Raw genomic sequence first — 20,588 nt, 5'->3', positions numbered from 1 at the left:
TATAGATTTATCTAGTGACACTGTTAAAAAGAGCATCCAAAACCTTATTATAAAGGGTTTATATGTCTTAGGACAGACTATTGCAATTAGTTTGTATCTGGAATAAACTTGGAAGTTTATGGTATGTGAGTCTAAATTAACCCACTAAAGTTCTCTAAAAATTAAAATTATAGAAAAAAACCCTTTGAATTTAGTGTGGTAGAGAAACTTTATTTGTCAGGAAAAGTTTGCAAAAGAAATGTCAGGTCTTTTTACCGTAATTCTTAGATGGTTAAGGCTCGTCCAATTAGAAAAATAAGGAATGTAAATAATCATGTGCTTAACAGCTAGTCTGTTTCACATAATTTATATGAAAATATATTCTGAATCAAAATGGTCTAACTTCTGATTTTTCCTGCATGAGCTCTTTACATGTTGAAAGCTGTTACATGTTTATATATTGTAGGAAACTAGACAAAATTTCCGTTTTAATTTATGTCTTACATTCTGTAAAGTACAGCAATATACCTCTAAGAGCAACACTAAGGATGCTCACTCAATGAGAATGTTGATAACTTGCAGCCCAGGAAATTTTTTGGAGAATCAAGACATCATGCTGTGTTATTTCTCTGCCTGCTATTCCAAAATAAACCCATACCCTTAAATATCCCCATCTAAGAATGCTTTATTTAAAGCTGGAATTGAATGTACTTTATTCATTTTTTACTGCTATATTAATTCTGCAAATATTAGGTTAAAATACTGTAGAAAGAACTTGCATTAAATTTGAAAACATTTCTTCAATTCAGCTTTTTCCTTAAATAATCATGTTTCTGATGCCAATAGGAGCAGTCAGTAAAATCAGGATAAAGTGTTTCAAGTAAATTAATTTTATTCAGCGCCACAATTCCAGTTTCTTCATTGTGTCCATATCAACACAACCCCTCCCAAACACCCTAGAATTCTACAATTTTCAGGAGACCAAGGCAAATCTTCCTTCATCTTCAGTGATGTGTCATTCAGGTGACTGATGGACAGCTCTGTCCCAATCAGGAGAGAAGGATCTTTTCTATTTATAGCTGACAGCACATTTAATAGCTGGTGTAGCAGACATAGGATGAAAAGGAAATTTAAGGAAAGGGGACAGAGAGATCAGAAATTTCAGCTTGTGGCTGATGTGGTAATAAGGTATTCTCATCCAAGTGAGTAGAGAGGAGCATCTTGTGAGTAGAAGGAAGGGGATTTCACAATTGGTAACTCTTCAGGATGTGATACAAAATATTAGATTAAAATTGTATGGTTTAAACCACCGATTTGCTAAGATTCTATAACATTTTAAAAGTTGTACAATAAATGAAGAGATCAGGCAAAGGAGAAACAATTTATTTGCATCACTGAAGAGAAGTAGGACAAGGCACCAGACTGATTTGATTAAAAAAGGATGTTCAACTCTGGAAGAAAACCCAATGATTTTGTTATATCATACAAGCTGGAATGAGGTTTGGAAGGGAAGTTTGAGGTTCTAAACTGAAATGTTTGTTGAAGGTTCAAGTTTAATTTTCATGTAAATTGTAATTAGGTAGTCCTGTGTTTTAAATACAGAACTTTCTGTTCACAAATGTAATTACTGTAGATAAATACTAGTTGAAGAAATTGACTTGTTATTAAGGAATGGATACAGAAATAGGCCTTATTTTTTTTTTAATCATCCCCCAGCTCAGGGTAAGTACATGAAATAGGAATTACACAGCTTTCTATGCTTCCAATGATTCCATATTAAAACCAAAAATTACAAAATAATTGGGGAAAGTTCTAAAAACTAAAAATAAGTAAGCTCCTTTACAGTGGTGCTAAGTGCATATGCAGCAGCTAATGTATGGAAGAAGCTGGTTTGCCCTAACCATTAATGGCAGATTCTTGACCCTAACTAGTCAGGGTGAAAACCTACAGACCACAGGAGAGACTAAAAGAGAAGGTGGTGGAGATTAAATATTGAAGGAGATGCATTTTTATGTTCAGAAGATTTGTGCTCGCTCCTCTCTAGTGGCGATTTCCATCTGAAATACTGACTACAATTTATTTTGTTTATTTCATGAGATCTGACAAGATCATGACCTGATGGTTGCATAAAGCAGGCTTTTATTTGTCATTGAAGCCCCAGAGTGAGAAGATAAGAGATCCAGGCCTAAAGTCAAATGGAGTTTATCTCACAAGACATCAAAGTGCAGCGCTCAGGCCCCAAGAAAAGAGTTAAAATGCATTAAAAATGTCAATGGAAGTTAAAATGCATTAAAAATGTTAATGGAAGTTAGAATGCATTAAACATGTCAATGGAAGTTTAGAAAAGTAGAGAGAAAAGGAAGAGTGCCAACTTTTTTTTTTTTCTGCCTACTTTTTAAATGTGTGCAGAAAACAGAAACAGACGAATATAACCTTGTTCTGTGGGTAGAGAAAGAGCTATCTCTGTGTCTCAGTCTGAGTACACTGAGTTTATCTCCATTGCCCGTGATGGTTGAGCCTTGTTTTCCCAGCATCTACTCTCTGGTAAAGTAAAACTCCTTGAAAAAGCCTAACAAAAAATGGTGAAAGAAATCCCCAAACTCTTAACCTTCTGCTCTGTACATCAGCAAATGAATTTCTGATACTAGACCTATCTTTAGCCATGCAAGTTGGTTTTTGGGTTTGAAACAGAAATGCTGAGATAGAACTAAAGGAAATTCTAAAAGCATTTGCTGTTATTTTGATCTGTTTAAGGTCTTTTGCTTTCTTTCTTTTTTTTTTTTTTTTTCTTTTCAGGGAGCTTAAGCTTCAGTAGATTTTTATAGCTTTGGAAGTGACTTCTGAGTATTCTTGAGAGTAAGAACTGCTTCTATCTTATGGGTTGCCTTAGGAAGAGAAGAAATTCAGAGTAAAATCAGTCTATAATTACTTGGGGGTGAGGATACTTGCAATAAATTGGCCTTGATGTAACCTGTTCAAATACATTATATGGATAAAGGCATGAGGTGGGACTCACCTTTAAAGTCACTGTTTGCTGTCAGGTTTTCAGCTAAGTGAGGATAAAGCCCCGAGTTTTATGTTTTTAACAATGCAAGTGGGCAGCAAAGCAACCACTCAGCTATGTTTTCACTGAGTAGAAGTTGACAGAACATCAAAGTTTATGCAACTTCAAGGCTTAATACTAAGCAGAACTTGCAGGAACGTTCAGTTAAAAGTTCAGCTGCAAAAGTTAAAGAGATGCTCCTTCAGCAGAGAAATGCCAGGTTCATACCATGTATTAAGAAAACTTTCCATTAAAGTATTTAACAGTTTTTTGGGAAATGCCTCTTGAAAGTGTTCATTAAATTATATTATGATTAAAAATATCTAAATACATGTAATGTCATTGAAAAATGCATACAATGTATTCACTCTCAAACTTGATAGCTGTTTTCCAGAAAGGTAATCTATAAGTAATATAATTTATTTAGTCTCCAGAATAAAGAACAATTTTTTCAAAATCGAGAAAAATTTATAATGTAAATGAATCTAAGCATTCAAATGCATAAAAAGTGCAAAAAAGAAATAAGAATTTGTAACATAAAAAGTTTTAATAGCTCAAAATACTTGAAGCAAAACTAAAAATAAAGTAACTTGACCTGAAAGCTTTGCTTTTGAGACATGTCAGGAATAAGAGTATTTTTTAAGCAAATTGAACAGAATAAATGAATTTATTAGGAAGAAGAGAGAAGGGAAGTAGATTGTAAGTTTTATTTTACTGCAATTATGAAGAACAGAAATATGACTCAGGTAAGTTATAAATACAGAGGAGAAATGTGTGGTCAGAGAGAAAAAGAAGGCTCTAAGTGTATATGGAAAAGTATCTTGGTTGCAGAATAGACATAGTAATTGCTGGAAGGCCTAATATGTAATGACAAGTAATGATGCAGGGTGCTGTGTAACCACATCTCCTTTATTCACACAGCTGCTGGTTTAGTCAAAGAATTTAAATAGTTTTGTGTGTTGAGGCTTTCCTCCCTCATTCTGACGCTTAATAATTTTCTTTGGAATATATAAACAAACTCACATCTGTAATTTACGAATTTATGCAGGAGACCTGTCTAAAAATTGGCAACACATTCTCTCCCTTTTCATTTCTTCATATCCCGAGCTGACTTAAGCGAGCAGTTTCATGCTGGTTTGCACCACCACAATTTAATACATGAGGTCCTTCTGAATTCACAGACACAGAAATGTAGCAGTTTGGGTTGGAAGGGACCTTAAAGGTTGTCCAGATCCAACCCCCCTGCCATGGACAGGGACACCTTTCATTAAACCACAATTTTTGGGCAGACACTCTCTTGCAAAGGTGATTTGTTACTTCCTTCTTTATCAGTCTGCTCTGATCTTTTTCTGCTGAAACCTCAATTTGGAAGAGTCCCTCTGACCATTCCCCTCAAAACAAGTTCTAGAGTTTAGAAAGTCCCTGAACTCCACTGTAATGAACACTACTGCAAAGGACTAATTTAGATTTTCTGCTGCAGGCTTATCTTCCTTGAGCATTCCTTTTCCACCCTGATCATCTATCAACCCTTCTGAGTTTGTCAGGCTACCAGCTTCAGATGTGTTTGAAAAGGTTATGCTACTGATTTTTTAAATCCTCAGCAAGTTGTCACTTGAGGGTGGAGTATTTCTTTGGTGTGAGTGTTCTGGGAGGTTTGAGGAGAGGGTGGCAGCCTAGTTAATTTTCTGTTTAAATAGCAGCTTATGCTCTTTTCTGTTTTACTTAACAGTACAGAACCTTCATTTGTGAATGTGTTGCTGTACTTTAATAAATCACTTTTTCCTGAAGTTAAATCACATATCCTGGGTAAAAGGAACTTTACTGTTATGTTTTCATCTTTTGTTTCCTACCTGAATTTTAGAGCTTTTCCTAGAGTTTGACTGCATTCTTGAAGAATGTGATGTCCCAAGCTATGGGTACTCTGATTTTCTTTTGGTGTTTAATTGAGAACTTTTATTTCAACTTCCAAGGCAGTATGTTCTGTTTTGGTGTAAGGTGATCCTCCTTTATTGCACAAGTTCCCTCTCTTCTGTGTACTATTTTTTTACCTTTTTATTGATTAAACTCAGGGTAATATACATGCCAGAATCCTTTAATGGACATTCAGGGATGTCTTTAGTTCAGTGATGCTAATTTTTATAGATTGCAGGACACTGAAGCTATTCCAGGCAGTGTAAGGCTGGAATTCTGGTATTAAAACCCAGTAAATTGTATGCATATCAAATTAGCCCAAAGAAAATGAATAAGTTAATACAGGATGCATTTGGTTAAAATTGTAAGAAAATAATGCAAATAAAGCCAGTCAGAAACAGTTTTATTGGAAACAGAATTTAGGAAAAAAGTCATATGTGCAAAATAAGGAATGGCAACAAGGAAAGTGGTGACTCTAAGAAAAGCTGGGGTCACAACAGAAGAGAAAACCAGTAGGAACTCCCAAGATTAATGCTGTGGTAAAACAGGAGTGCTGATGGAGCTCTCTAGTGTATAATTCAGGAAAGTGTGAGTAGGAGGATTAGGACTATTTTCATCTCGTACAATATACTGACAAACAGGAATAGTGCAAGTAGTTCTTGGGTATGCATTATTAAAAGGTGCTGAACAACTCTTTATACATGCAAAAATCTTACCACATGAAATATTTCTGTTGTGAAGATCAGGCCTTATGGTAGAGATTTCAGGCTTAATTTGTTTCATCTACCTGAACGAGATTGATGAGATAATTTTATTAACATTCATGACTATGTTCTAAAACCAGGAAAATGCTAGATACTTAATGCCAGGCCTGTTAAATCTATCAGATAAAGTCATTGCAAAATCTTTTGGCTTAATGGTGAAGTGAATTAATGGAAATCAGAAATTAGACTTTTATTGAAATATCTTCCAATGCCAGTAGATAGCCACCAGAACAAACTTCTTGTGGATATCTTCAAATCATGACCCATTGTCTATCTGGAAGATATGCTTTAGCAAAGCACAGATTGCTTGACTGAAATTGCACAGCAAAAATCCTGTGGAACTGGACAGAATTTAATTTCTCTGATACACAAAAGGTTGTATGAGAAGAACTAATTTTGATTTCCTGATATAAAATTATAAAAGTACTGTCAGTTTCCTATAAAGTCTCAGTTACAAATCAATGATATTTAAAACCCTGAAACTATGTGGTAGTCTAGGAAGCTAATTGCCAATGTGCTATTTCCATTCAATTTTTGTACCTATTGATTTTGTTACTATTTTGAATTCAGACAAGAAGGGATTAGATAATGCTGTTTGTTGACAGTGATTAAATCAGTTCATGATTTGCTTTGTCTCAGTATGAACAGTGACTGGCATTTCTGCTAAAAGTTCAAAGTTCTCATTGATTTGAAGGCTGCTAGGATTGATCACCTCACAGGATAATTTGTAAGGCAGTTTGTTCTTTTTAATATAGAAGGAAGTTCTACAGATTGCAAAGTGTGGTTCTCCTTGAAGATTTACAGCACACCTGCAGCAGCAGAAAGGACGATAGAAGTGAACTGCAGAGCTCTGGTAAGATTACTCAAAATGTCTAATTTTGTTCTACTGCATTAGAAGAAAAATACGATTTTTATTGTTGTTCTGGCTGCTATCACAGAGGATTAATCAATTTTATTAAGTGACCACACAATCATTGGTTGAGTAATAAAATTCAATACTTAACTAAGATCTCATTTAAGCCCGGTTATATGAAGTAAAATGAATGATTGAATAAAAGTATCTTCTTTATCCTGTTTGAAAAATTACACTTTTATTCTGCTGATATCTGCTTCTAATTTTGGATTTCAAATAAGCCTGAATTCTACAAAAACCTCAGTTTCTCTGTTGTCCACAACAGAATATGGCTCTTTTGGAACTTTGCTTCTTTATGCATGCCAAATTAGTATTGTAATTTAAATTTCATTAACCATTGGGATGTATTTAATCATGTTTGTATTACTAGATGAATACATACTGTCACTCTCAAAAAAAACCCCTGAATTATATTAGTCATACTAGAAGAACAATTACATCATATTTAATAAGTATGCTTTAAATCACTTAACTATGTAAAGATAAAATAATTGTTTAGTATGTTTGCTTAATAAACAGTGGCTTTGTTTTCCACAGATTTGTAATTGCATTGTCTTTGAATTATCATTTGTAAGGTGTTAGTTTTCAGAGCTAATATTTTTCCTAACTTCTGTAAATGGATTTTTGCTTTAGCACCTAGACATCCTGCTTTCTGCACACATTGTAAGCAGCTAACAAATGCTGCCTTTAATAACATATAGTGGTAACAGGTTCTATGAGTAGAAATGACTGGTATGGTATTTTTCTGCAGGAACATTTTTGCAAATAAAAATATGTGATAAAAGTGCTAGGGGAATACCTCTTCCAGTCACAGATGCTGGGAAGGGAGAAGAGTCTCCTCAGCTGATTTTACATGTGTTCATATGGGGGGAAGAAAATCCAAACCAGTAAGCACTTGAAAATATTTAAATATCATTGTTCATGTGTGACTTCAGGTTTGCTCTTTCCTTGAAGTGCAGTATCCTGAATGTGAACTTCTGCAGGGATGAGAAACATAATGTTTTCAAAGTCTCGGTGCTGCATGAGTATGCTGGGAAGTGTCTGGTGATAGTAAGAAACATAAAAGCTAGACTAAAAGAGATTTGAGACCCTGAAAAGAACAGTGTAAGTTTTTATCCCACAGTATCATGCATTGCCTTGTATCATTTTCTGATCTGAAAATACTCTGAAGGGGTAAAAGAGAAAGCTAGATTTGAAGTACACTATTGACTCCTATTGTATCTGAAGTTCTCAAGGTGCATTTAAACTCTTCCTATAAATTTTAATGAAAGTCAATGTGAAAACTTGAAAAAAACACATTAAAGTACAAAATACTTCTGCAGTGTTCAGGGCATTGAAATTCTTGACTTGAAAATTTGAATTATTCCTTTCTAGTAAGATGAAGGGGTAAAGAAATAAGTATACCTCTTCAGATGTCTATGGAAAATGTAATAAATTTTTTTTAATTGATGAATTTGAAAGATGACATGAATATTTCTGACTAGCAAATAACATGTGGTTACTATTATGGAACTGTTATTCCTGAATTTACTGGTTACATGTCAGGCACTTATTTCTGGAGTGTGAGAGCTTTCGGGCTCTAATGTAGGTGAATGGGATTATCCTAGCTAATGTCTCAGTAGAACTGTCAGTGTGACACCAGGAAGGAGAACCAATGCAGTCCTTGACTGCTGAAGAATGGTCAGACACCAATAGAAAGCAAATAATGCTGGTGGTACTGTTAATAGAATGTGTATATGTCTGGTTCTTGAAGGTTAAAATTGTTCTGAAATATTGGAAGAAAATCAAAGAAATCTCCCACAAGCACAGAGGACTGGAAAAGCAGGCCTTGTCACATGAATATTAAATAGTTCTATCAACTTAGTTTGCCAAAGAAAAACTGGAGAAGAAATGTGATTACTCGCTAAAGAATATTTAGTGATGATGCCTCAGTTTTGCTGACCAGCATGCATCAAGAGCTAGCGGCCAAAAATTTACATCTGAGAATTATTTAATCTTGCATGGAATGTCCCAGTAATGAGAACTATATAACATTGGAAGATCTTACTAGTGAAAACAGGAGACAGAGTCTTGTGAAGGTGAGAACATGAAATTGCTTCAAAAGCTGATAAATATTTAAAAAGCATGGACACCTGGTACATCTGCTACATCAGTGAGTCAGATTTAATGAATACATTGATCTCTTTTTGACCTTAGAGTCTTCTTCCTTCCTGGCCCTTAGAATGCAGAGGATTAGCAACATTTAATTTAAAATACTAATAACACTGCTTTTGTATGGTAGTTATAGCTGAATCTCATCATCAAATGCAATACAAATTTATCCTCAGCATGTCAAAAGTACTCCTCTGTCTTATCTAAGTGATCAGACTTCTGAAACATCAGAAATTGGCTACAGCAGAGGTAAAGTTGGCAGGATGGGGATTTTAAATGAGCCAGGTGTAGCATCTCACAGTTCTTGATGGTGGACATGTGGCCATGATGACCACCAGCCTGCAGGCAGCAAGGGAGCACCCAGGGAGCTGAGGCTGAGGGGCACCCCAGGAACAGTGGACAGGGTGGGATCATCTTGGCACATGTCCTGCTGTACCCCATGAATACATTTGCTTGCAGATTCCAGTTTTGTGTTTGAGGTTTGGAAATGCTTTAGGTTGACTCGGCCTTTTGTATTTCATACATGAGCATCTGTCTGAAACACAAGGCCTGTGGCAGGGTGACAGCTCACACCACATGGAAAGGGGAGTTGAGAGCTGTGGGTGTCAGAAGTGTCAGAATTCAGGCCGAGTTTGTGAGCCTGTGCATGTTCTGATGCTTATGGATGGCCTGAGACTTTGGCCATCAGTTGATGCTGCTACTCTGCTGAAGAGTGCAGAGAATTCTGAAGAAAAAAGAAGTTCTAGCTGGAGCACCACACAATTGTCTGTAGGTCATGTCTTGGTGTCAGCATAGATTTGCTCTCTTCTGTTTTCAGTACATAAAATCAGCTAAAAAGAAATACCACAGTTAGGTCTGTACTGCCCCCACCCCAAACTCATGCATCGTGTCGCCATCCTCATTTAATTTGCTCAGAATTTGCTGTACTAAGTATTATTGCATCTGCTTTCATTTGTCTTTTGCATAATGCTTAATTCTGATTAGATTAATGAATGGGAACAACACAGGATTTTCCAGTTACATTTACCTTTAGTTTGCTTTGCTACTTCTATGTCTCAACATAAGGTGCAAAATTTCAATATCAAAGCATATCTGGAGATATGTATCTGAAAGGCTTAGAGATAATTTGGTTTAACTCAAGTTTTTAATAAAATATTTCAAATTTGCATTTTTACATTGTTGAGACCCATCTCACTACATATCATTTTGGGATGTGTTCTTTCTCTCAACCTAAAATTCAAAGTGGAAATTGATTAGTTAAATGGATCAAACCCATTTTTATGCTGCCCAAGCTTTTTAAAACTCTTTTGATCTGTTATAGCTGAAATAATTTAAGCTTGTACTTTTCTATTTACCAGTTTATGAATAAGGTGTTTATGGAAATAAAAATATTGAATAAGTCAATATTGAAAGCCATATTGAAAAAGTCAATAATTTTAAGCTCTAGTCTAATTTCAATTATTTTAATCACTGTATATCAGTGAAAGAAATATCCTTGTTTGAATAGAAGAAGTAATCTAATTGGAAATTTAGAGTCAAATCCTACTGTAGTCCTTACTCTTCAGTAGACAGTTTGGGTTTCTGGTTGGGCACTGGCACAGGCTCCCCAGGGCAGTGGTCACAGCCCCAAGCCTGACAGAGCTCAGTAAGTGTTTGGACAATGCTCTCAGGCACAGGGTGTGACTCTTGGGGTGTCCTGTGCAGGGCCAGGAGTTGGACTCGATGATTCCCATGAGTCCCTTCCAACTCAGCTTATTCTATGATTGTATGAAATGGATTTCAGTGAAGACCTAAGAATTGACCCATAAATTAAAGGAAATAAAGGAAATAGATTTTTAAATTTAAAAGAGGATAGTTTTTTCTGTTTTTTAAATAGAAACACACTAGTTTCCCCAATTTGAAACACAGCTGTCTCTAAATTGAATTAGACTGTTTTTTTTGGTCCTTGTGGTCACTAGAATGCCTGCCACAAATTGATACCACTGTATGATACAATACAGTGCTTTAAAGGTCAATACAGTGTTTGAATAAGAAAAATAATGTAATCACATTTTCTTTTTATGTGTGAGTTCATTTTTTCTACGAAGAAAATTATAGTAAAAAAGGAAAAATTGCCACACACGTGGCTATTTATAGTGCTAGTACTGTTTAATATTGTCATTATGTTTAGAGGTTTTGGGACAGAGAAGCAATTTCACTTCTCACTTTTTCTCCCTGGTTATTAGTACTGATGGTATGTCCTGTGTTGGATAAATGCATAGTGCCATTACTTTGCAAACAGCAGATTCAAATATTGAATTTAACTTTTTGTTGTGGTAATTCCACATGCTTCTGTTTCCAAATGATGAATGGATGCCAGTCTGTTTTTTCAGTGTTCAGTTACACTTCTTGAAGATAGATTTATTTCTCATTCTCCTGTCCAGGTTTTTGGGGTTTGTTTTTTTGTTTTGTTTTTGTTGTTGTTGTGGTTTGTTGGTTTGCTTGTTGTTGTTATTGGTAGTTTGTTTTTTTTATACTGAGGGGGAAGGTTGGGTGTTTTCATATTTGGCTTGGACAGATTGGTACGTGATTTCTGATTTTCTTTTTAAATGAATGATTTTTTAAAGCATATAGCTTGCTGATCTGGATATTTTTTCTAATCCAAGCCCTGAATGGGCTTGAAATCCAGTGCTGAACCATTGCAGAAATAAGAATAACCCTACTGCAATGGAGGGAGAGTATCCAGCTCCAGGTTTATTTTCTAAGTTCTGTGTATGTTAAGAGAAAATAGATAATTGGTGAAGCCTGAATAGGTGGTAAAGATGCAGCTTCCTTCCAGCTGTGAAGGATTGCTAAAGCTTTGTCAACAGGGAAACCCTTATAAGTATGTAGATGATAAGCCTGTGTTTCAGAGGAGGGATATTAAGTGTTAGTAATACTCAAATAACCCAGTTAATCTTAGCGCCGCTTATAATGAACGCCTCCAACTTTACCTTACAACTTCATCAGTCACTGCCCAGATTCAAACTCTTTTTTTTGCCAGCTGTCATAATGAAAGAAGCCAATCTAAAGTCTAAGAATATTTGTGTTTTTTTCAGTGTCCTTTCTCTTTCAGTCTACCTGAAGAACCAGTTTGGGCAGATGGCACTGCTGGCCTGTAGAGAGCATTTCTCCACAGTCATTAAAAACTCCATCGATTCTGCTACATGTAGAAACATTTCCATAGCACAGTCCTGGAATTAATTCCAGTAAAGACATTTCAGATCTGTGAGGTATCATATTCTATGATTGTAGAAAATCGTTCTGTTTTGAACTGGATGATGTAAGGGAGAGTGATGTTGAGACTTGTTGTCTTTGGCTCTCCTTCTACCAACGCAAATTTCAGATTGCATTTCACCCTGACAAGGATCATCAATGCTATTAAAAGAGATCAGCTAAAAACTAGTCCAGGGAAAAAGGGAGAAAGTACACTCTGTGATCACAGTCTGCTCAGGAATTTATTCATTTTTCTCTTATGAAAGTATTAACATATTTTTATTTAATTTTGTCTTGTCTAGACCAGCCTGTGGCAGTCTAATAAAAGCAAAAGGAAGAGGCTTGTGAGACTGGAGGTGGTATAGCATGCAGAAGTGTATATTTTACTTAAAAAAAGTAATCTAAGGTGTATTTGGATAGTTCTGTGGGGTTTACTCTGTTAGTGACACTTAGATATCACAAGCTAGATCAGACTGTTGTTCATTAGTAGCTGGCAGCTTTTCAAATTCATTATGAATTCTAAGAATTGCCTGCAGAAACCTGACCAAGTTCAAAAGGCCAAGAGCAAGGTCCTGAACCTGGCTCGGGGCAATCCCAAGCACAAATACAGGCTGGGCAGATCATGGACTGAGAGCAGCTCTGAGGAGAAGGACTTGGAGGTGTTGGTGGATGAGACCCAGCGCTGAGCATTTGCAGCCCACAAATGTGTCCTGGGCTGCATCAGCAGCAGCATGGGCAGCAGTTCCAGGGAGAGGATTCTGCCCCTCTGCTCTGGTGAGGCCCCACCTGCAGTGCTGAGCCCAGCTCTGGGGTTCCCAAAATAAGAAGGATATGAACATGCTGGAGAGAGTCCAGAGGAGGTCATGAAGATGGTCCAAGGGCTGGAGCACCTCCCCTCTGAGGACAGACTGAGAGAGTTGGGGCTCGAGCAGCCTTCCAGTATGTAAAGGGAGATACAAGAGAGCTGCAGAGGGACTTATGACAAAGGCATGTAGTGGTTAGTCAAGGGGTGACAACTGTAAATGGAGAGAGAGTACATTTAGATTAGCTGTAAGGAAACAGTTCTTCACTGTGAGAGTTGTGAGGCCCTGGCACAGGTTTCCCAGAGAAGCTGTGGATGTCCCTGCCCTGGAGGTGTCCAAGGCCAGGTTGGATGGGATTTTGAGCAACCTGGTCTAGTGGAAGGTGGGCCTGCTCATGGCAGGGGGGTTGGAACAAGATGATCTTTTAGGTTCTGTCCAACCCAAACAATTTTATGATACTCCTCAAACTCTTCTCACACAGAAATGATTTTGCCTTCTAATGGATTTGTAAGATGTAGATCAGAAGTATCACCCTTGCCAATTCAGTGATATGTTTCTTCTCGTATATATAGGATATATTGCCTCAGGGAATAGTTCCCCTCAAAATCGTTGGCAGTTCTTTAGAACTTGGGAATCATGCTTTGGGGACTACAAAAGCAGAACCCATCAGTGGGAGATGTCAGTCTGTTTTAAACCTATAGTTCTTTTACAGAGAGGCACAACAGTAAGAGATCTCAGAAAAGATGTGTTAATTTTCCCTAGGTCATGCATCTTCCCTGGCACCTTACCTTCTTCAGTTTAATTACTTGAAGGGAACCCACAAGAAAAGATGTATCTGTGTAAAACTCTCAGTACACAGAAATAGTGTGGATTTTTGGGTGTCTCTCCTGATTGCCACCACTTACTACTCCATCTGTATCACACAGCAGTGGAATGGATGAAATCCATCTGTTCTGGGTGTAATTTAACTGGAGAATATCTTCCACGTGCTCACCTGATGTTCTTCAACCACTGATGGGTGTTTAAGCTCATGGGAGTGGAACAGAACCACTCATAAGCAAAACATGGATGGGCATTCACATGGTGTGGAGGCTGAGTCCTCACACCACCTGATTTGCTCTACATCTCCTCCTTCTGTGTCTCGTTGCCTGCTGATATAGACAGATCACAGCACCCAAATCTTTGTAACCCTTCCTGTCAAAAAACACTGCATCATGTTTATTCTAGCAGGAATTTGCATTTTGTGGTAACTGCATTATATCAATTCACAGGTATAATGTAGAGATCTTGTTACAAATAGCACTTGGCTAAGAGCAGAACCAACTTAGAATCTAAATTATGTGCCAGTGTCCCCCTTATTAAGTTTTTCAGTATTTATTTAAAAGTAAAAAGTGCATAATTAAGAATGTTTTGTAATTATCTAACTTGGCAGTTGAAGACAGTGGCACACTGTTTTCATATCTGTGGTACATTAATTTTTCATAAATCCTGAGCAAAACTATAGTCTGAATATTGTTATACATGGCTGATAGTTGGATTGTGTTCTCACAAACTGAGTAACCTGAAGTTATGAATCATGCCCTATGATTTTTTAATTTCTATCATATGCTTTCATGACAATTGGTAGTATAAAAAGTATCATTCTGTAAAAGAACCATGGCAACGTGGTTGGTGGGAGGAAAAACAAATTCGAGAAGGTAGTAATTATTAATCACTCTAACTAAAAGCAGTTTGGCAAATAATTCAGACCAGAGCATATTTGTATAGCTCATTAAAAAAAAAAAAATAGAAAAAGGAAGGTAAATTATTAGAAATATAAAAATGCAAGTGACTTTTTTGATAAATATATAGCAGCTGCTAACCCCCTCCTCTTGTCCCTACAGATGAATAATCAGTTCTGTGATATAATAGCAGGGAGCTAATGTAGATCATAAAATGACATCTGAGCTGTCACTAACTGCCATGGAACAAAAATGGGAGGTTAGATCTAAACCAAGTAATTAGAGGGGATGTTTCATCTGGATAAGTGGTCTTACCTATGAAAAATAACTGTTATGTGAAGAGAGTGGCCTTGAATAATGAAACTACCAATTCCCTTAGTCCATAACTCATGTTGCTCCCCTGGGCCTTAGGAATCAAAACAAAAGGGTTTTTTTCTCAACCATTAAACACAGCAAGTCCATGGAAAAAGTTCTTTTTAAGAAAAATTTCTCACTGATTGGCTAGAGTACAGATTGAACCAGGTAGTAAAGTAACATTATTGAAAGGAAAACATAGTATTTGAACTCTATTGCCTGTCTTTCTATCAGTGCTAGGAACTAATGCTAGATTTTTGGCTCAAGATAAAACATGGTTGTATGTACACTCTTAAAGTTGGGTGGGGTTTTTTTATGTTTGTGTTTGTTGTTGTTTTTTTTTAAAATAACAGTGAGAGGAACCTGAAAGTGAACAGTAAGAATTTCTCCAAAAGATGTTGTTAAGTATAAATTTTCCAACTATGTTTGCAGGCTCTTACAAGTGATGTTCTGTAAATTTTTCTAACCTTTAAACCCATCCTGCAATTTTTCAGAGCTTCCAAGAAAACTGGTGCTGCTTCACTGTTCTTCCCCTCAGTGATAAATGTGACTTGGTGAGAACACTCTGTTTTCCCTGTGTAAGAAGAAGGAATAGAAAGAAGGGATCTTTATTATTCATTCAGTTCCTATGAAGGTTGTCCATCTGTATAACAGGAAGCTCTATCTTTAAGACTCTTTTGGCAGGGGCACTACTGCTCCCACAAAATATATGAATATCCCTGCTTCTCCAAAATAGTATTGCTGTGTTCCCATGATCAGAATACTATTTAAAAGTGCTGGAGTGGCATTCAAATAAAACTTCATAGCTCTGCATCTCTAGAATATGGGTTAAAGCAGCTAGTTGTTCTTTTCTACTGGATTTCTGTGGACAGTATGTGCAGCTTCTGAAACAGCAGATGATAATTAAATTAAATAATTACAATGAATAACAAATTAATCCACACATACAAGTACTCTCAACATCTGAATCAGGAACTTCAAGTAAGTATATAAAGCTAGTTGATTGAGGATTTGATTTGAAAACAGATGCTGTGTTGAAGTTTGAGAAATGCCATTAACTCAGGAATTACTTGGTTTAAGTTATACAGGTTTACTGGATGTTTTTACTTTAGGCTACAGCCCTACCTATTTTAGATGGTTTGGCCTATAGAAAAAATAATGCACATTTTTCCTCTTCTATTTAAATCAGAATAAAGAATGACTATGTAAATGTGACAATCTGTGGCACTTGCTTAAATCATTACCCTCAGTAGGAGGGAGGGCCCAGTGTCTATTACTGTCTGAAGACTTTTCTTTGGCCTTTTAGAAATGAATTTGCTGCTTGATTTGAATTCCTGGTGTAAAGGTAGATGAAAATCATTGTAACTGAAATCTTAGAAGACTAAAGAAAAACTAAAGTCTCAGTAATCGTAGAGACTACCTTAGTTGAACCTGCAGACCTATTTGTATAAAAGTAACTAACATAAGGGTCATAAAATTGATTCCCTGCAGCAAATATTTCTACTGAACTAATTCCAACTAAAGCTGTTTGAGAGAGATGGGGAGTAAAAATTAGTACTACTCATTTCACGTGGAAGGAGGTAGTGAATATTAACTCAGTAATCATTTATGTATTTCTCTGGGATTGAGAAAGGATAATTTACAAAGAATTTTAACAGTTCGAAGGAACCATCTGTGAAAGTGGGAAGTTTTCAAGTCAAATTAAAATTTATTTAATGTTCACTACTCATTAATTAAATAACACTTCCAGTTATTATGAGTTGTTTGTACATTTGCACATTTTTAGTTCTAAATGCAGAGAAAACAACCAGATTTTAAAATTTTATCAATTAATATTTATTAATATCTTCAACTTTTGACAATATCGTAACAATTTACAATTAAAACATTTGTTACTGTATTTTACTTTTGTGCTTACTTGTATTTCTTAATTCGTAACAGTATTACAGAGGCATAATTTAGGCTGATAAATTATCTCAGATTGTTCAGAAAAATGAACTGCAAAAGTTACTTTGTCTTGTAAATATTCTAAATATTTACCTTCAAATATTCAGGTTGAATGTAGAGGTCAAGAAGGAAGGTGATCCTTAAGTTTTGATGTAAAGTGTCTAAAAGGCTGTTATTGCTTTAAGCACTTTCTCATTAGCAGTTGTCTATTCCATGGAGAAAATTCTAAGTATATATTACTGGTTCAGTGAGTCAAGAGACTTTTTAATCCATCCATATATTTGAAAAGTAGTATTTTCTATCTTGAGAGGAAATATCTAATATGTGAGCTCCAAGCAGGATCTGTACAGCAGGAGATAAGCCAGAGGGGAAGGTCTGTTTTGAACAGTGAATTATTAGTTTCTGCTTTAATAAAACCAAATGCCTGCAAGGGATTGAGTTTGGTTTCCACAAGTGTGGAGACAATAGTTTTGTCTTTTCTCTGCCAAATCTGTCTATTTTTCTCTCTCTCTCAAGTCCTTTAGAACCACATGAGTGCCCCAAAGTTGGCAATGTATCTCTGAAACCAATGTATCTCTGAAACATGTTGCCCACTCCACTTCTGCAAGACTTGTTCTTGTGAGTTGAAACTTGTGCTGCTGTTGCTGTTTGTAAAGGCTCCCATACCATTCTCACACTGCTTCTGAGCTTTTCATGATGCTTTTAAAAGGTCACTGGCACAGTGTTGCTGTTTACATACAGATCTAAGTGTAGGCAGGGTATTCCCATTACTGGTTCCAACATTCAAACCTTTGATTTTGGCAGTCTAGAAAAATGAATGCAGCAGGTCTGCTCTGTGTGAGCCCTACACAGCAGAATGTGACTGTAGGATAAATATAACAATTAAAAAACATGTCATTGCTACTTACCCAAGTTTTGAAGTTAAAACCACAGGAGATAGCTTTTAGTGTATAAAAGTTAGAGGATGAAATAATGGCTCATGTCCAAATATGTGGATATGCCAAAAGAAAGTGTATTTCAGGTTGTTTGTAGTTGCAATTCTTTCCCTTACGAGGTGATCTGCTGGGTGGTCAAAACTGAGCAGCCAAAAATGTAGAGAAATCAGTATAGAAAGGTTTTCATACTTTCACTCCATGATTCATAGATTCATGATTCTCTAATAAACACTTCAACATCTTTTTCACACAGATGGAGAGGCTTCTTTCTGCTTGACAGCGATAGACTGCACAGACCCAGGGAAATTCAAGTGTCGGCCTGGGTTCAGACTGCTCTAATTTTTGCTTTTTAAGAGGTTCTAGTAAAAGATAACAGTCAATAAAAATATATATAGATTGACGTTTATATTTTTAAAAAACATTGCTTGTGATGTAGTGAGCTTGCATTACTTTTGTAGGGTAACTGCTAAGGGAATGTGTGGGACAGACTTCAGAGACCTCTAGCACGCCACACATAGAAGTCAATATTTGTAATGCAGCATTTATTGTTTCATGTGAGACAGTAATGTGTGAGCAAACCTCAAGGGCTTGAAAGTTCACTTTTCTTGGAGCAACAACTAGCAATGAGGCTGTTTTCAAAGTTTATCTACTCCTGTAAGTCATAGTAAGGAATAGAATGCGATAACTCTTATAGAGATTGTTCCTTTAGATTTAGATATAATTCTGTTCTCAGAAAAGCTATGAACATTTAAGATGTTCTCTTCATATTATAACACTGTCTGGCTCCTGAGACTGCAGAGATACACCAAAAATAAAAGTTTGATTTAAAAAAACAAGTGTCTAGAATCTAGTAGAGAAAGGTTTTATCAGAGGCAATTTACTCCTAGAAAATTTAGGAGAAAAAGTTTTTCTCAGCAGAAATCCTGACAATTTCAGCTTTCTATTACAATCATCTCTACCTTTACATGTTTTGTCCCAATGATAATTATGTATTGGTCTTTTAAACTGTGAAGAAATGCTTCCTTAAAAATCTATTTTTAGACCTACAGAATGAGAGAGTCACAGTAGGTGCAAGATCTAAGACAGTCAAATTAATTAGCATTTTGCCTCCACTGATTGAGTAACTTGATGGTAGGTGGTGTAGCTGAGATGTAAATTACCTCATTAGTATGGTCATAAAAATTCAAAAAAATGAGGTATTATTGGAATTGGTTACTACTTCTAAAGTAAAGAAGTACTTTTAGTTAGCTCATACCAGCATGAGCTGCGAGTAGAGGCGCATAGTAGAATATTTGCTTCCACATTTATCAGAAGTCTTTAAAGTTGGTGGAAATAATGTAGTAATTGGTCCCTGCTGCTTTTCTACTATTAGGTTCTGATAGGTGGTTGTAAGTTTATTTTTACCAAGTGTTTCTGCTTCTTTCTTTGAAGCACTGGAACACGGGCAGTGCTGGTCATTTCCTTTTCCTGGTCAGTTCTGAGCGAGCTGATATTCAGCATTTCACTGATATAGACTTTGTCATGTTTGAAGTTGCATGTCAGATGGAGATTTTGAACCTCATCGCATCAAATTTTCAATCCAGGGCAGTTGGATCTAAATATTAATCCAGTATTAAACTAATAGGCTAATTAAATTATATTAGAGTAAATTCCTGGAAGTAATTGTGTGGTTTCAGTTACTGACTTCATTATGAATATGCAGAAATCATCAGCACTCACCAAGCCTCCCAAAGTATGTTCTAGTCTATTGGGTTTGTGAATTTATGGCATTATTGTGACTTTATGTAGCACTTGAAAACAAATCAGTGAGACCAGCAGAAAATAATTACAGCTAACTGTTGTAGCATTATATGGGCAGATACAATTAATTCAGGAACTAAACCTTTTAGTGCTGTACACATTCAGAGTCCAGGGATAATCGTGCACTTCTTTGATAAAGAAGGGAATGGCACAGATTTACTTAAATATTTAAGCTGAACTACATTCACTAAGATCTCTGAGAGCAAGATTTAGTCTAGATCAGATATACCTGATATATCAGAAGCTATTTGGAAATTGAAAGTATCCTAAATTTTACATCTCCTTAAGTTCCCTGAAGGGTCACAAATGGCAATTGTTGCTATTTTGAGGCTGATTTTGGGCTGGTATCTCAGTGTGATGACATGCCTGCAGAAGAGTTTGCATATTACAACTCCATGAGACATAACTGACTTTTTTAAAATGCAGTAGTCACTGATATCTCTCTTGACTTCATTATCTAAGAACAGTACATTTCTCACTTGGAAATATTGCACTTTCTCACACTTTTTATTGAGTGATACTGACCTGAAGTATTTTTTTCTGGGTATGACAGCCTCTGAAGGAGAAAGGACAATCCGAAAAAAAGAGAAATGTCTATTTTTGACAGATGCAGCCTGGATTTGCATCACCCAAAACAGTCCTATTGCCCAAGGACTGTAAATACATCTATTGATTTGATTCAGACTGTTTTCCATCATGGGCACCTCATGTATTATGTGCATGTATCTGCACAGCAAAGTGACTCATAAAAATGATGAATAGGAGCTGTATTGAAATCTGTCACTTGCTGAGTCATGCTTTCCAAAAATGTTGATGACAAAGTAAGTGTAAATGATTTTCCTGAAAAATCCTTTGAAGATTAATTTGGCCCTTTGTTACATTAATTCAGTGTCAGATATCAGAAGCAGCCCATCTCTCTGCAGTGCAGAAAGCCAAATGTGTCCTGGGCTGCATCTACAGCAGTGTGGGCAAAAGGTGAGGGAGGGGATTCAGCCCCTCTGCTCTGCTCAGGTGAGACCCCACCTGCAGTGCT

At 36.2% G+C, this 20,588-nt stretch overlaps 1 protein-coding gene across 1 annotated transcript in view; it reads left to right on the top strand.

Moving 5' to 3' along the window:
- Window positions 1–20,588, top strand: part of CFAP47 (cilia and flagella associated protein 47) — a gene marked incomplete at both ends in the record, with an annotated part of 269,038 nt that overhangs the window by 158,895 nt on the left and 89,555 nt on the right. Inside the window, one exon of the mRNA XM_082277854.1 lies at window positions 6,453–6,550. Within this exon, the coding sequence (XP_082133980.1) occupies window positions 6,453–6,550 (98 nt within the window). The remainder of the gene's footprint in view (window positions 1–6,452; window positions 6,551–20,588) is intronic.

The sequence above is a fragment of the Coloeus monedula genome, assembly GCF_965178545.1.
Source record: "Coloeus monedula genome assembly, chromosome: 3".
In the NCBI taxonomy this organism is placed as follows: Eukaryota; Metazoa; Chordata; class Aves; order Passeriformes; family Corvidae; genus Coloeus; species Coloeus monedula.
The sequence above is the reverse complement of the archived record's forward strand: the minus strand, read 5'-3'. Positions and strand labels throughout refer to the sequence as shown.